The sequence below is a fragment of the Python bivittatus genome, unplaced genomic scaffold (genome assembly GCF_059951505.1).
Source record: "Python bivittatus isolate LINGU-HERP-01145 unplaced genomic scaffold, Pbiv_v1 ctg000180_np1212, whole genome shotgun sequence".
NCBI classification, from domain to species: Eukaryota; Metazoa; Chordata; class Lepidosauria; order Squamata; family Pythonidae; genus Python; species Python bivittatus.
This window is the reverse complement of record NW_028277047.1, coordinates 3,619,834-3,634,856: the sequence shown is the minus strand read 5'-3', so window position 1 is coordinate 3,634,856 and position 15,023 is coordinate 3,619,834. Positions and strand designations below refer to the sequence as shown.

The 15,023-nt window shown below is 50.5% G+C and overlaps 1 protein-coding gene across 1 annotated transcript; it reads left to right on the top strand.

Moving 5' to 3' along the window:
- The first annotated feature begins 1,304 nt into the window (after positions 1-1,304).
- LOC103066520 (palmitoyltransferase ZDHHC3-like) lies at positions 1,305-14,206 on the top strand. Its single transcript, XM_007426141.3, has 9 exons — positions 1,305-1,858; positions 3,093-3,181; positions 6,017-6,102; positions 6,785-6,897; positions 7,111-7,172; positions 8,409-8,529; positions 10,327-10,399; positions 10,537-10,666; positions 10,762-14,206. Exons 1-9 carry the CDS (start codon positions 1,689-1,691, stop codon positions 10,851-10,853), a joined length of 936 nt encoding a protein of 311 aa, XP_007426203.2. The 5' UTR covers positions 1,305-1,688; the 3' UTR covers positions 10,854-14,206.
- The last annotated feature ends 817 nt before the right edge of the window (positions 14,207-15,023 follow it).

The following is a 15,023-nucleotide window of genomic DNA, read 5'->3' as shown; positions in this document are numbered from 1 at the left end:
CGGTTTGCTCAGGGGCTGAGCCCCCTGGCATTGGGGGAACGGGCGACCGACAAACCCCGTCAAGCAAAGCGTGGCTTCGGGAAGGGCTTTGCAAGCTCGGGGACTTTAAGAGGCGTGGACTGCAGCTCCCAGAATTCCCCAGCCGGCATGCTTTAAGATAGGCGGACTGCAACTCCCAGAATCCCCCGGCCGGCATGCAGAACAGCTGTCTTCGCGGCCCCCTGGTGGCCGTCTGGAGTCGTTGCAGCCTCCCTTTCTCCTCCCTTTCTATTTTGCAAAAGAAAATCTGGGCCAAGCCTATGCACGAAATCCGGGGCAGGCTGCTCATCTCGCTTTGTGGAAGAAGCCGCCGGGAGCGGCCCTCTGCACATGCCCAGGAAGTCGAGGCGTTTCCACCTTGATCCGGAGCGGCTGAACTCCCCCCCGGGGACAGGCCGAGGGTTTCAGCCTCAGTCTTTCAACCTGGGGAAGGGGGAGAAATGCCTGTGGATCCCCCCTTTCTCCATCCGTCCTGAGCCTTGCCTGTCTACAAAGCTCCCGGCTCCCAAACATCCCCGTCTCGGCCGGCCTTTCCTCGTTGCCAAGATGATGGAGCAAAGAGAAAATGTTGGAAAAATAACCCGCTCGGACCGGCCGGAGCGCTTTCCGTAGGGAAGGCGGCCAGGATCACGTCCAGCCGGCCTTCTTCCCACGCTCGGCTCCTGCGGCCGAGCTGCCCCACATCTGTGGGCGAGGACAGGCCCGCGCTGGGCCACCAAAGGCGGCTGCACCGCGCCACCCCTGCGCGGGCAGGCCAGCCCTTTCTCTCCCATCCTCCCCATTCCCTGTTGGGGGGTGCGGAGGGGCCCAGCCGTGGGGAGAAGGCCCTCGATGCCCAACAGGCCCCTTTGCGCCGAGCGTGCAAGGAATTCCTCTCGGGTGGCGACTCGGGGTCTCTCCCCACGCACGATGCTCGAGGTGCTTCCGGCGAGGAGGCGTCTTTGTGCCCCAGCGATGCAGAGTGCCCCATCGCCCCATGGATCCCCGTCTGGGGAAGGGGAGCGTCCTGGAGGCAGTGTCGGGTGGTTCTATCTGGGGCAGGCGAGTTCGAAGCCTTGCAGGTGTTAAGGATGGGGCTCAGGTGGGGCCGGCCGCTGGCTTGCCAGGCCTGAGTTAGCCCCCTGCTTTGGGGCGGAGCAATAAACATCTGGGTGCATTTTCAGGTTTGGTCCTCAAAGCCGGAGGGGCATTTCTCGCTGCCTTGGACCCCTAAAGCTCTTCTAGGGGGACTTTTCAGGTTTCCCAGAGAGTCCTGAGTCCGCTTGTGGTTGGGGGGGGGCATCTGCGGCCCTCCAGATGTTGCACCTCCCCTGCCATACAGGGCGGTTGAGTTGACCCTTATAAGAAATAGCCTCTGGAATAGGCTGGTGTCCTTCCTGGGCGCTGGGTGAGTGCTGGTCCTCTCTCCCCGCCCGCCTAATTGCGGCCTCACAACAACCCCGCGAGGTAGGCTCGGCTGGGAGGAGAAAGGTCGGCCGAAGGGAGGGCAGCGCAAGCCGGGCGGCCGCGTCGCCGTGGCAACGGGCGCCGCGCGGGTGCGCGCGACTCCCTCCTCCTCCTCCTCTTCTTCCCGCCCGCGCTCCGTGCGCGCGCGCTCATTGGCTGGGCGGCCGGCGAGGGCGGGACCGGAAGCGGCGGCCGGGGTTGCCATGGGGGCGGCAGCGGCGGCGACCAGGGCTCCGTGCCGGTGCGGCGGGAAGGGGAGGTCCCGGGCGGATCCCTGCGGGGCGCTCTGCCTCCTCCTCACCTACCTCAGCGTGGGCTACGCCGATTATGTCATCCTGGAGCATGTCCTGCTCCAGCCGGGCTTCCGGGGCAGGTAGGCCCGCCCCCGTCCCCCGGGAGCGGCCCTCTGCACATGCCCAGGAGTATCGTGCTTCGGCTTTGGGTTTATTGCCCCGGGGCGGAAAGGGGCTCCTCGGTCTCGGGGCACTTTGGGTGTGGGAGGGGAAACCAAAGATTAAGTAGAGGAGGAAGATGCCCTCTGCACATGTTCAGGAGCTCGGTGACCTAGAGGAGGGAGGTGCCCCCTGCGCATGTTCAGGAGCTCATTGACCTGTGATTATGATTGTAAATATTGGGATGATCTTTTTTTCCTGTGCCAGAATTAGTCCCGGGCGCTTTTTGAGAGGAAAATGTACTTTTCTAGGGCAAAAGCCTCATCTCCTAATTTTTCGTGGGTGGGTGATGGGATGGGGAGCTCTATACCCTTTTTTTTGGGAGGGGGGAGAAGTTTCTGTAAGGGGGCTAACGTCTCTGCTTAATTCTGTGCCTCTTCACATGGCCAGATGCTTTATCCATCAAAATTCATTTTGAGAAACTGAACTTTGGATCCAGAAAAGGGTGTGTACATGGAGGCGGGGGTGTTGGTCCCTTCTGGGATGCAGGACAGGAAGAAAACATTTTATCTTGGGGAGGATGTGGAACTCTTCACATGCCCTGGAACACTCGAGAATATACTCTGCAGAAAGTATAGAAAGGGGGAGACCCAAGCATAAGACTTAGGAGACCTGGCCTGAGTTGCAATTTTTTTAAAAATGGGGAGTGTGATGCTTTTTCATCTGCAGACCTCCTGCCCTTCCATATCCTGAATTCACTTACAAATAAATAAATGGTTCCCCCTCCCCTCCACATGAGAAACCACAAAATATGCTGTGTGAATTATTTGCAGGCCAGACTAATGTACAATTAGCTCTCTTTACTGGCCTGTTGCATCCATGTCCTTCCACCTGCCCCACAGGATCTGGAAAGTGGGAAGAGAACATCGAAAACACAAAGGGCAAAAACTCTCAATGCCCAGGTTTTCCTAAATTTGCCCTTTCGATTGACCCAAATGTCATGAAACAGATAAACTTATTTCTGCAAAGAAACCCAAAGTTTGCTGGGGTATAAAATCATCCCCCTTGGGTCTCCAATCTTCAATCAGATAGTAAGAGATTTGAGGATTATTTTAATAGCTAAGGGACCTTAACATCTGTGCAAAGCAGATGTTGACGGGGGGGTGGAAACCTTGCAATATGTTAATAATCTTAAACGTTCTGTTTATTACCTAGCCTTTGGTGTCCCTTCCATGCTGTGGCTTTCAACTTCATCGTTCTGATGCTCCTGGTCTGTCACACAAGGGCTGTTTTCGCTGACCCAGGTGATTCTCCATCCCTTTCCGTTTGGCCTCCTAGTCCCGTGCTATATTTTTGCAAAAGCACTGTTTTGCACACGTACACTAATAGGTCCAGCTGTTGTGCTGAGTTGTGTTGTTTAATTTCCCTGCAGCCTGTGAACCCAGCTCAGTTTTGTAAACCATGCTTTATGGCACAATATAATACCCAAACCTAGCCAGCGATGACTTTCTCAACACTCCATAGCTTAGGGTAGTGTGTTTCAAACTGGGCAACTTTAAGATTGTGGACTTCAACTCCCAGAGTCCTCCAGCCAGCATGCAAGCATCTTAAAGCATGCTGGCTGGGGAATTCTGGGAGTTGAAGTCCATACATCTTAAAGTTGCTGAGTTTGAAACACACTGGCTTAGGGTGATGTGTGAATCTGGTTGCACTCTCACCAATGCTTGATGGAAGTTTTTGCCTCCAGCTGGAATTGTCATGTTTTAGCCCTAGTGTACAGGCATTAATAAACACAATGTGTGTGTTCTGTGACGTTGAATCCCGAATCGATGAGTGTGTCATGCTGCAAGTTCCTCTAAGATCCTTTCCAACTCCTTTTCATACATAGGCTAAATTCCCTGACTGGTTGTCTATGAACACAATGAAACTTCCTTTGGAATAAATGTGACCTTCTCCATAAATGCGAGTTGCGTACAAAGCGTTACCAGACCCACTGTGGATAGCAGTCTGATTGTTATTTATGGATTGATGCAAACGTACGTCTGAATTATCGCCGGTCAAGGATGGAAGCTGCTTCGGCATGGACGTGTGCCCTCTGAGTTTTCTTCCTCTGCCCTGTGTTCATGTTGCGGTCCCTTTTGCAAAAAAAAAAAAGGAAGAAAGATTCTCTGCAAAGGCTGTGGGCTTGTTCTTTGCGACCAGGGAAAGTTGAAAAGTGCCCTGATACTCTTGCTCGGTAATACATAGGCCGTGCTGCGTTCATAGCGAGGCATTTTCTGCAGTATTGCTTTAAGGCCTTTGGATAGAGCAGATGTCGTGCTCATCCTGTCGCTGTTTTACAGGAGCAGGGATCCAACTGAAGGTTGTGGCCTTGGGTTCTTGGAAGTGTCATCTTACCATGGGAATCTTGGGGGGGGCGGCGGGGGTGTCATTTGGGAAGCTTGACTTAGGCCTGCGAATCTTCAGGAGTGTTTATCTGCAGTCAGGGCAGGCCGTCAATCACTTTTGCCCCTGGCATTTGGGACTGATGCTGAAATTGATTTATTGAAAGTTCAGCCTCTTTTGTTGTGTGTGTGCATTCTTCTCTCCTGATCCAAAATCAAAATATTTATCCGGCAAAAGTTCTTTTGCTGCGTCACTGCCAGAAGAACATCTTGGTTGAGTAATCTGTCTGCATCATTGTTAGAAGTTTGTCCTGTTCCCGTTTTTGAAGCTGAGGATATGCTTTCAAAATGATGAGGAGAAAGGGGGGAGATCAGGGCTCTCTTTGCCCCCCTCTCCCCCCCGCAATAGCTGGCTTGTTCTCTCATTTGTTTGCTTAAAAAAATGTAATAATGGCCTTGCTGGATTGGGCCAACAGCCTTCTGGGATCCAGCACTATAACAGTGGCCAAACAGATGCTCCAGAACAGCACGAGAACAGGACATGACGTGCAAACAATCTCCTTTTTATTTTTATTTTTCTGTGTGCCCAAGATTATGTCCTTGGAGGTACAAGATCTACCCTGGTTCTTCCAGGAAGTGCTAGGAAAAAAGGGGGGGATACAATCGATGGAGACCCCTGCCCTCATATATTGATGGGCCTGGGAGAAGTGCAGACCGATGTTCATCTAGAAGATATTATTATTATTATTATTATTATTATTATTATTATTATTATTATTATTATTATTATTATAGAAGGAAGAACTCTTTTTTTAAAAAAGCGCTCTTGTGGGAAATGGCGGAATCTGGAATATAAAGGGGTCTGTGTGATAAAGAGAGGAACATGAGAGTGAAATAGGAAGGTGTAGGTAAGAAAAGGAGCATAAACTAATCACACGGGGGAATCTGAGCAGTTCATTTCTGACCAGTGGACCTGTCTAGGTCCCCACCCATTCATTTACCTTTCATTACACTTGTGTAAAGCTTTGGAGAAGGCAAACGTGTTCCCCACTTCTCCTCTCTGTCCTCATGACAATTATGCGAGGTCAAATGTTAGCCGCCTTACGCCTTCTGGGCATCATGGACTAAAGCTCCCCTCAGCTCCTGCCTGTGAGGCTAAAGGGCAGGAATGATGGGTCTGGTAGTCCGAAGTTCTGGGGCCCCTCCATTGCCTCCCCCTGGAGATAGTGCGGAAAGGAGCAACTATAACCCCATCTGCTTGGTTTCATGACCGAAAGAGGGTTTAGGGCTAGGCCTCTGCAGTCTGGCTGGGATTACATGCTGGAGTAACGGGATTTGTGTGTGTTTGCTTAGCGTGATTATGGCTTAGCGTGATGGGTGAACCATGACCTAGTAACTTGTAAAGGCCTGGTACAGCGTGTGATGCCAAAGCCTAGCCCCTGATTTTGAAACGATGCGGGTCCACCTGTATAATTGAACTGCAGGCAGGTGTTTCAAGGAGCCTAGGGTCCCAAATTAAATAAATAATCTGAGCTATCCAGGAAACACACACACACACACACACACACAGAACCAACTTGTGCCAAGGCATTGGTGGGAAGGCTCTTATTGCAGATCAGAAGGTGTCGTAATCCTTATTTGAGCTTCTTAACCAGAGGGAGGGACGACCAAAGGCATCTCTGTTGATAAGTGGAGCAAAGTGATTCGTGCCCCAGATTAAACCATGCTTATCTAAGATCTTTGAATCTTTTTCAGGTGTGGTCCCACTGCCTGATACCGCCCTTGATTTCTCTGATCTGAGGAGCAGCGGCAGCAGCAATGCCGCACATCAGAACAGCCGCGTGAGTTGTGAGATTTTTAGGTTGCTGTAGCCAGAAGAGACCAAAGAACTCTACTGTGGGCCCTATTGCTAGCCATGGACCTACAACACATGGGGAGAGAAACCGTTATTACTTCCTGTATTGATACGATGGCACCTCAGGCCGGAAGCAGGGTGTTCCTTCTGTAAATGAAGTGTTCCAGCATGTCAGTAAAAATTCCCTGCTCAAAATTAGCTAGTTGACTGGGGAGAGGGGATGCTCTTTTTCTGACACCCTAGTTGTGTCCTGGCACGATGAAAGTTGGGAGTTGGAAGAACCCAAGGAGCCATAGCTGGCATTAGTCCCTGAGTTTCTCAGTCAGCTGCTGGCTTCGCATTCTGCCCATATCTCCCTTGCCTCCCCGTTTTTAATTTGAAACCTAGTGTCCATCTGAATTTCCCACCATGCCCCAGCATAGTATTGCAGGACCTTTTGAATGCTAGATTATCAGGAGGAAAGCAGAGGTGTCCTACCATAGAGTTCTTGGCCCAGAGCCCTCAGAAACCTAGAGGTGTCTCCAGGAGGACTCTATGGTAACTAAGCCTCACCCTGCAGCAGTCAAGTCCTGGCTGAAGTTCACTGTCCTGATGCCTCAATGGGGAAATATTCCATATGCAGGATTCCCTTTGCTCTGTCCAGCATTCCTTTTTTCTTTTTAATTTAGAATAATGAGGACTGGACTGTGTGCAACCGGTGTGAAACCTATCGGCCACCACGGGCCCATCACTGCCGGATTTGCCACCGTTGTGTGCGCCGGATGGATCATCACTGCCCTTGGTGAGGTTCAGGCTATTCTGGCTTGGGCAGACAGGCAACAATTGCTTAGCATAATGGGGGTCTGCTGCACTGCTTTGGTTTCTGGGAGGGGCCCTGGCTTTCCCACTCATTTTGTAAATGACGGACTCAGCAATGACAGAGGTGACTTTCTCTTTCTACCTTATTTGGCATTCTCAGGGGCTTCTTTTATAAAAATACCCCCTCTCTCGACAGGATCAACAACTGCGTTGGGGAACTCAACCAGAAATACTTCATCCAGTTCCTCTTCTACACAGGTACATTGGAGAAGTTGTGCAGCTGGGGTCCAGCGGCTGGGATCCTAGGAGGGACCTTGCAGGGGTGGGATCAGAGCACCATGGCAGGATTCTCAGTTGGCCTCCGACAACCGAGCCCCAGATCTCTGTGGGTCTGGGCCTTGCCATGAAGGAAAAGCGAAAACCCAGAAGCTTGTAGGGTGAGCTGAGCCAACCCTCTCTTTGTGGAAGAATGTTGTGGATCTTGGAAGACCTCACCATTCTACCTTGATCTGATTCAGCCTCCCTGACATAGTTCTGCTTTCTGAAAGCCGAATAGCAGTTGCTCTCTTCGTCCACTGGAGGCTGCTCCAGGCACACCCATTGTGTCTCCGTGTGCTTGTGTCAATGCAAAGCTTGGAATTGGTTTACACTTCATAGCACTGTCATCCCTGAGAGCCGTGGGTCCTAATTAGCAAGGGGACATGTCCCCTTCTTCTCCAGGATGTCCCTGAGGCATATGTGGGCTAGAATCACCCCAGCACAAGCCATTGCCCTCCCTGATTGCACTTTCAGCCTTTATGCCACACGTTTTCTACATTTGGGGCTATCTCCCCCACCCCACCCCGGCCCCCCAACCACAAGCTTTGTTGCCGCCTTCAACTCCGCTTCCCATTCCCCATTGGGACCCTTAAAGGCTAGGATTTGGGGAAGTCCCACCTTGGCAGACTGTTTTGACTTTGGGAAGATGGGCCATGCCCAGAACTGGAGGGTCTCCCATGCAGACAGAGCATTCTCCAGGGTTTAATCCAGAGGAGACCTGATGCAGGGGAAGGTGGGGGAGCTTTCGAAACTCTTCCCTAACGTTCCCCATCTCCACAAATGCTTAACCTGCCCCCCCCCCGGCCTCCCCTTCTTTCCCAACCCCTTTGCAAGGCCACCTTTCTCCCTCTCCTCCTCAAACGGTGGAAACTTGCCAGCTGCTCCCTGTGAGACACTACGGCACCTAGAATTCCCAGCCCGAAGGCCCTAGGCCCATCTTCTCCCATTTCTTTTCAGCCTGAGGGCTAGAAAAGGTACTGAAACATAAGGTCCCCAAAAGTGCATGGGGAAATCCTCTTTGTATCCGCTGGCATCTGCTGCCTTCTCTGACCGTGGGCACGGATGACAAACGGCCCTTTGGATGGATGATGGATAGATAGACAGGGCTGGGTTGGAGCCTTTCCGCCCCCTTTTCAATTTTTCTGGCGTCGGCTGACCTACTTCTCTTGGCCACAGGCTTGGCTAGTCTGTATGCCATGGGACTGGTGTTGGCCACCTGGCTTTGGCCCGTGGACAGGAGCTCGGCAAGCAAAGCAGAAGGAGCCGAAGGAGGCGTTTCTGGCAACCGCGTCCAAATGTGAGTCCCCTGCCCCATCTTCCTTCTACCACCAGGCTAAGGAATCATTTTTTTTTTCCAAAAAAAAAGTCAGACATGGGAGGGGTGTGTGTGTGTGTGTGTTGTAGAGGCCTTGTGCTTTCCTTAACTCGGCCTTAAAAAAATACTGTCAAAGAAATTGCCATGTCACAGAGTTCCTGCCAAGAACAACTGGAGCGCCAGAACGCTGGCTCAGAGCCGAGGGGAGGATGCGCAAAGTTGGCCTTTATGAAAGAGCCAAACTGCTTTTTGGGAACGGCAGAAGTTTGAGAATCTTTTCTTTTCCACCCTGCAGCCTCTCCGTCCTCTCCTGCTACGGCTGGTGGGTCTGTGGATGTGGGTGGACCTGGAGGTTGCTTCTGGTGGTCGTTCGGTCTCAAAATGTTAAGGATGATGGAACTGTATCACTAATTTAGCTCTGAGAGCCTCCTGGCTGGCTTTGGACCAAGCCATCCTGTTGGTTGTTGGTTGTGGGTTAGTGTGTCATGTGAAGCCAGGTTGTGTGGTGATTGAAAAGAAATCTTTGCCCAAACGAGGCTCGGTGGAATGCACAAGCACGATCGACTCTGCTTGACTGGGAAATAGTAAGGATCGATGAAGGTGGAAGAAGGTGTGCTATTTATCCATGAGATGGGCGACTATATCCATTTGATAAATAAAATTTAGAATTTCTACCCAAGGGAGGAGATCAAGAGTGTATCGGCGATCCCCCGATGTTGCTGGTATGCAGTTCCCAGAATCCCCCACAGTTGCCCAGCTGGCTAAGATAGTTGGAAGTTGTCATTTGAAACTTCTTGAAGAAAGCTGGTTCTCCGCCTAGTTCTCAATGTAGCTGATCTGTAATCTCATGATCTTTAACCAATGAGTATGCAAGGTGGGATATTAACAAATAAATGAAGGAAAATGCCAGATCCTTCTGTTTACAGAGTTGGGAACTGAAAAGGGGAAATACAATATGCCTAGGTTGTCGAGGAACGATGCTCCCAAGGTCATACATTCTAAGCCAGTGTTTCTCAACCTTGGCAACTTCAAGATCTGTGGAGTTCAATTCCCAGAATTCCCCAGCCAGCATGGCTGGCTGGGGAATTCTGGGAATTGAACTCCACAGATCTTGAAGCTGCCAAGGTTGAGAAACACAGTTCTCAGCAAATGAATGCAGAGCCACACTCCCTCTTTAGAAAACATCATTAAAACCTTTTTAAAATTTGGTAATGAGAAAAACTCTTCCTCCCCTACTTAGGAGGAACACCAACTTCTGAGTTCAAGGTGCAGATGGAAGTTGCTGAGTTGTTAGACAGCCTTCTCTAATTAGATGCCCTCACCGTGTCTTGGGAATGGCAATTCCCAGAATTTCTACCCAGCCCGTTGGCTCGGAGTTCTGGGAACAGCAGTTGTAACCTATCGGGGGTGAGGGGGGTGCCAGGTTGGAGAAGGCTGCTCTTGACCTCGCTGCAGGGACCACAGATGGGTTGCAGGACAGACTCAGTTGTCCACCACTTCTAGTTTGACCCCTCGCTTTGGTTCCCTCCAGAGGAAGGATGGGTTTCTGCATCCAAGAATCTCCAGCAGCAGTTCTGGCCTGCAGTCTCCCTGCGGGATTTGGGAAGTAAACTATGAGGACCGCGGTCTACACCGCCTGCCCCGAAGTTGTGCGTGAGGAGCAAGCCAACCCTCCCTTAAAAACCCAGGGTCTTCTGCAGCAGCTGACGTCAGACGATGGATTGCTTGTATCCTTAATTCCCAAACCCATCACCGCCTTCTCTCCTTCTTCCCCCCTAGTGCTCACCGGATCATCTTGCTGGTGGAATCCATCCTCTTCGGGCTGTTTGTCACGGTTATATTTTATGACCAGGTGAGGGGAAATTGAGAGCCCCTTCAGATGCTGCTAGCCCCTCTCCTAGCAGGCCCAGGGGGGTCGGAGAAAGTCATCACCCAAGAACATCCAAAACCCTCTCACCCCTTCCTCTCCCTGCTCTGCGTGTTTCCCAGGTGGTCTCCATCATCACGGACGAGACCCCGATCGAACAGCTACGCAACCGGCTTCTGAAAGAGGGCCACCGGGGAGGGACCCATACGCGGAAACCCAAGATCGCCCTCCTGCGCGAGGTGTTTGGCCGAGGTGCGCCCGTGGTCTGTCTGAGGGTGTGGGGGGGAGGTCCCTTCCATGTCCTTGCTCCCCCCAACAGAATCTCTCCTCCACCCTTTTCCGTGCAGGTTTTGTGATCTGCTGGTTTTTCCCATGCAACTGCAATTCTCCGTCTGCCAGCGGGCCGTCTTACAGCTACCTGCCCAACTACGACGTGTGACCCTCCTCTTGCCTGTCCCTCTGCCTCTGCGCTCACCGCTCTTTCTCTCTTGGTGAGGGCAAAGGCCTCACCCACCTTTGTTTGCTTCAGCTTCCCAAGCAAAAGAAGACCGGACGAGGTGGCCCGAGCTGGAATGGGCCCGTCAAATGCTGAAGGGGCGTTGCTGGCTTGGAAGAGTTCGAATCTCGGTGGTCACCGGCACATTCTTACCTCTTCTTTTGAACTCCTGGCCCGCGGGTGCATTTCTCCAAACAGTGGCCACGCTCACAGGCAGCCCTGCCTCGAGATCTTCTTTAGAAACTGCTTTGACAAGACTTGGGCCTGCGAAACAGTGAGAGCGAGCTCCTGCTTCTTCTGAGCTAAACCCTGCAACCTCGTGAGCCATTCCACCAGGTCAGATTTCCCCCAACCTCCGAGAACGAGAAATTCCAAGGGGGAAGCAGTGACCGCCTGTATCCCTGGCAGATCACCCGATTGCTCAACAGTGACCTTGACCCACTAGGCTGGGGCCCCCCAACGGGAGATCAGTGGGTGGGGAAGGCAAGATTATTTCCCTTTCTGCTTGCCACCCCACCCCACCCCAGTTCAGTCTTTCAGTCAGGAAGCATTGATCTCCCGTTCTAGAATGTGCGGAAGGTAGAACTCTGTCTCCCTTGTTCCCAGAACAGCGTGGTCGGTCCCGAAGAACAGGGGTCAGCACCTTTCCAACACAGCATGCCTTCCGCTTGGCCGTGAGTGTGATCCATTTTTGCTTTCGAGGGCCCCCTCCTGACTCTTTTCAGACGGTGGGTGATCACCCATCTCACAGGAGAGACCTAGTTAAAAGGGACCATGTCATTTTACCAGCCCGTTCGGCTCCCTGTTTCAAGAATGGAGCATCTGATGAGCAATTAAGCACAGTCACTGTCCTGATTTTTCCGTGCGGGGGGGAGACTGTCCCCCTTGACCTCCTCCCTCTTATTCAAAACATAGGACAAGGAGGGAAGATGCTTCCCCATCCCAAATTTTGTCTCCTGCTTCCTCCAAAGCCATACATGGGCCCCCGTATACGTATAGATAGACTTATTTATTAACTTTATTTATTGAATCTGCCTCAGTTGCAGTTAAGAAAAAAAACTTAAATAGATAACAGCCCATCAGCGGATGTTTTTGAAACCAAATGTCCCAGGAGTGAAACCCCCACCATCTTATGCTCCGTGGCTTGGCTCAAATCGGGGAACTGCTGTCCCCAGATTGGCCTTCCTTTATTCGGCTCCCTGGGGCTGATTGAAGCTGGGGTCCAGTCTATCAAAATGGTTGCCGGTGAAGGAGAGCTGGGGTCTCAGGGATCGCCTGAAGATGAAAAGGCCACGCCTGCAAAAAGTCCCAGTTCTTCCTGCACCTCGGAAAGCAGGGGAGCCCAGCCTGAGTTTCTGGAGGCTTTAACCAGACAGTGTCACCAGTATCCTGACCCCAGTTCTGCTCCGGGCTTGGTGGATCTGCCCTTCAGTGAATTGTGAAGTTCAGTTAACTGAAAGCTTTTAATTGGGGTGGGCGTGTGCTGTGTCTCCTGGCGAACGGAGCAGCAGATTTTGACATTTCATCAACAGCATCTCATACGGGCAGGGAGCAAGGCTGCTAATGGGGGCTTTATCCTCTCTCATATTTCCTTTTGCCCCTGACCTGAAAGCAGCTTTTCTCAGTCGGGGATGTGCCTCCACCCCCGTGTGCCTGGAACAGCTCTGTGGTGGATCCAAAGACTTTAAATAGACATGATCATGCCTTTAGTCCAATAGTAGTCTTCGTTTCCAAAAGAAAAGGAGAAGAGATTTCTCGGGATTCAGGAAAAAGTAGATCAACCTTGATATGTATTTGGAAGGAAATCCTTCATGTCATTTTAACCCTCTTTTTCTTCCCTCGATGACTCCTTTCTTTCATCTCCATCCCCTTACTTGGTAAACCGCATCAGGCGGGCATCTAATGCCCTCGGTTTTGATTTGTACTTGTAGAAGACCTTTTCCCCCATCCCCTTATTTGGGTATTTTTTTTAAAAAGCCAGCGGTTTCATTCAGACTTGGGCAATGCGTTTTGAACGTTGAACTTTTTTGCAAAAGGAACGGAAAACAGGAAGCACGTGGCATGGAATTGGGGCAATTTTATGCCATCAAGCCATGGTTTCAACAGCCTGCCAACGCAAGGATGACAGGGTGGATAGCAATCCATAACCTTCATGTCCTTTAGACAATGCTCCTGCTTGCAAACTAACGCTGCATGTCAAAATGATGTTTCCTTTCAGTGTTTTGCTGTTTCTTAGGATATGTTTATGTCAGATGCTTACCCAAGAGGGGTAAAACGTGTGAAGTTTGCACATTTGAAGGCAACGCTTTTCGTTTTCGTTTTCACAAACCTCCCACCCCGACAGCCGTTCCGGATGCAACCAAGAGGGTACTGTGAAACTTGAGCTTATTTTATTTATTTTATTTATACATCACGTTTATAGAGTTGACGTCGAATTGCCACTCCAGAGAACAAACCATCCCGTTTGGGGATTTAAAAAAGGCAGGGAGAGCTCAGAAGGAAAAGACTTTGGGGAGGAAAATTCTGAAGGGAGATTTTTTTTGTTTTGTTTTAGTTGGGTGATCCGATTTGTATGTTTTTAAAGCATGTCTGAGCTTTCCAGAGACATCCATTAGATTTAAGTGCTGCATTTGTAGACCATGCTAGGTGGCTAGGATTTCAAGAGGGGAGTTGTGCCTTAGCATGTCATTCAGGGTATCATAAAACCCAGAAAATGAATTAATTCAGGAACCAGGTCTGGTACATCATATGATACAACTATGTACTCCGATGCTTAAAAAAAAAACGGAGAAGAAATCAGTATATCTAGCTAGCTAGTCCTTCCCACCCTCCCCATCCTTCTGTCAAAACTGTACCGAGTCCCTTAGGTGGTCTCTTGTTGAAAATGAGCTGCAGATCAGTGCACATCCATGTTGCATTGTTCATTCAGGACCTTCCGCTCTTGCGAAAGTCCAGGTGATTTTCTCAAGGCTCTGTCTACTATGGGTGGAGTGGGGGTGGAAAATATATACATACCAACACACATCTGTCTTCGTGTCTGTATCTCTGTATCTCTGTGTGGCAAGGGAGGATCAGGGAAAGCTAGAATCAGTTATTCATTACAGAACCAGGCCGTTTCCCATAAACATGCCTGCTGTAATTTTCAGCGAGGCACTGGGAGGGAGCAGGAACGCTCTGATTTCTGAAGTTAGATAACGTGGGAATGTTTCATCAGATCACTCCCAGTTCTCACTCTGCAATCTTCAAGGATAAGAACTTTTTATTTATTTATTTATTTAGCTAGCTAGCTAGCTAGCTAGCTAGCTAGCTACCCTAGGATTTATTTATTTAGCTAGCTAGCTACCCTAGGATGTTAGATGCCCTCTCCTGGGGTTGACTCCTTCGTTTGCCTTGCAAAGGTGGAATAGCACGCAATTGTTGCCTTGCCTTACTACGGGTGGCATGAATCGGTAGCCTGTGTGAATGTCACTTCTGTGTCCGGTAGCACGGGGCGAGTAGAATAAATTCGAAGCGTCTTGGATTGTATGCAGGAGATCTGGGTTTCAGATGCCTGGTTGTTTGACCAGACCCCAGCCAAAACTCGGGGCCTCTCTCTAAATTAGCGACTGAAACAAAGGAAGAGGGGAAAGATAGAAACCAGGACCTAATTATTGTTTGCAGGGTCTGTGAACTCAGGTTGGGCATTCAAATCTGATTCCCAGTCAGAGCATGTGTCAAGTGATCCCCTCTTCCTTAAGCGCCCCTTCTTTTCCATGGATATTAAGGTTTAACAAAAGCAAGCATCGAGAGGGTAGATTTTGTGCACAGTTCTGCACAAAGTTGTTGTCTTTTGATTCCTGCCCATTTGTTAAGCGCAATCCACCTAGTATAGAGCAGTGTTTCTCAACCTCAGCAACTTGAAGTTGAAGTCCACTTCAGGACTTCAAGAAGGGAGTTGAAGTCCGTACATCTTCAAGTTGCTAAGGTTGTAGAGGAGATGTGTGTGTGTGTGTGTGTGAGAGAGAGAGAGAGAGAGAGAGAGATAGAGGATCTCTGGGTTTGGCTTTTTTGCTCATTGTTGTGAATATGAAAGACCATTTTGTGGTTTATGGTGGTGGGAAGAGAGATCAGGTC

What these genes read in the sequence shown, in the direction of transcription:
- LOC103066520 (XM_007426141.3), top strand. Translation starts at nt 1,689, where the DNA reads ATGGGGGCGGCAGCGGCGGCGACCAGGGCTCCGTGCCGGTGCGGCGGG. An exon ending in CCAGTTCCTCTTCTACACAG is followed by an intron (nt 7,173 to 8,408) that starts GTACATTGGAGA and finishes TCTTGGCCACAG; the next exon opens with GCTTGGCTAGTCTGTATGCC. An exon ending in GCGCGAGGTGTTTGGCCGAG is followed by an intron (nt 10,667 to 10,761) that starts GTGCGCCCGTGG and finishes TTTTCCGTGCAG; the next exon opens with GTTTTGTGATCTGCTGGTTT.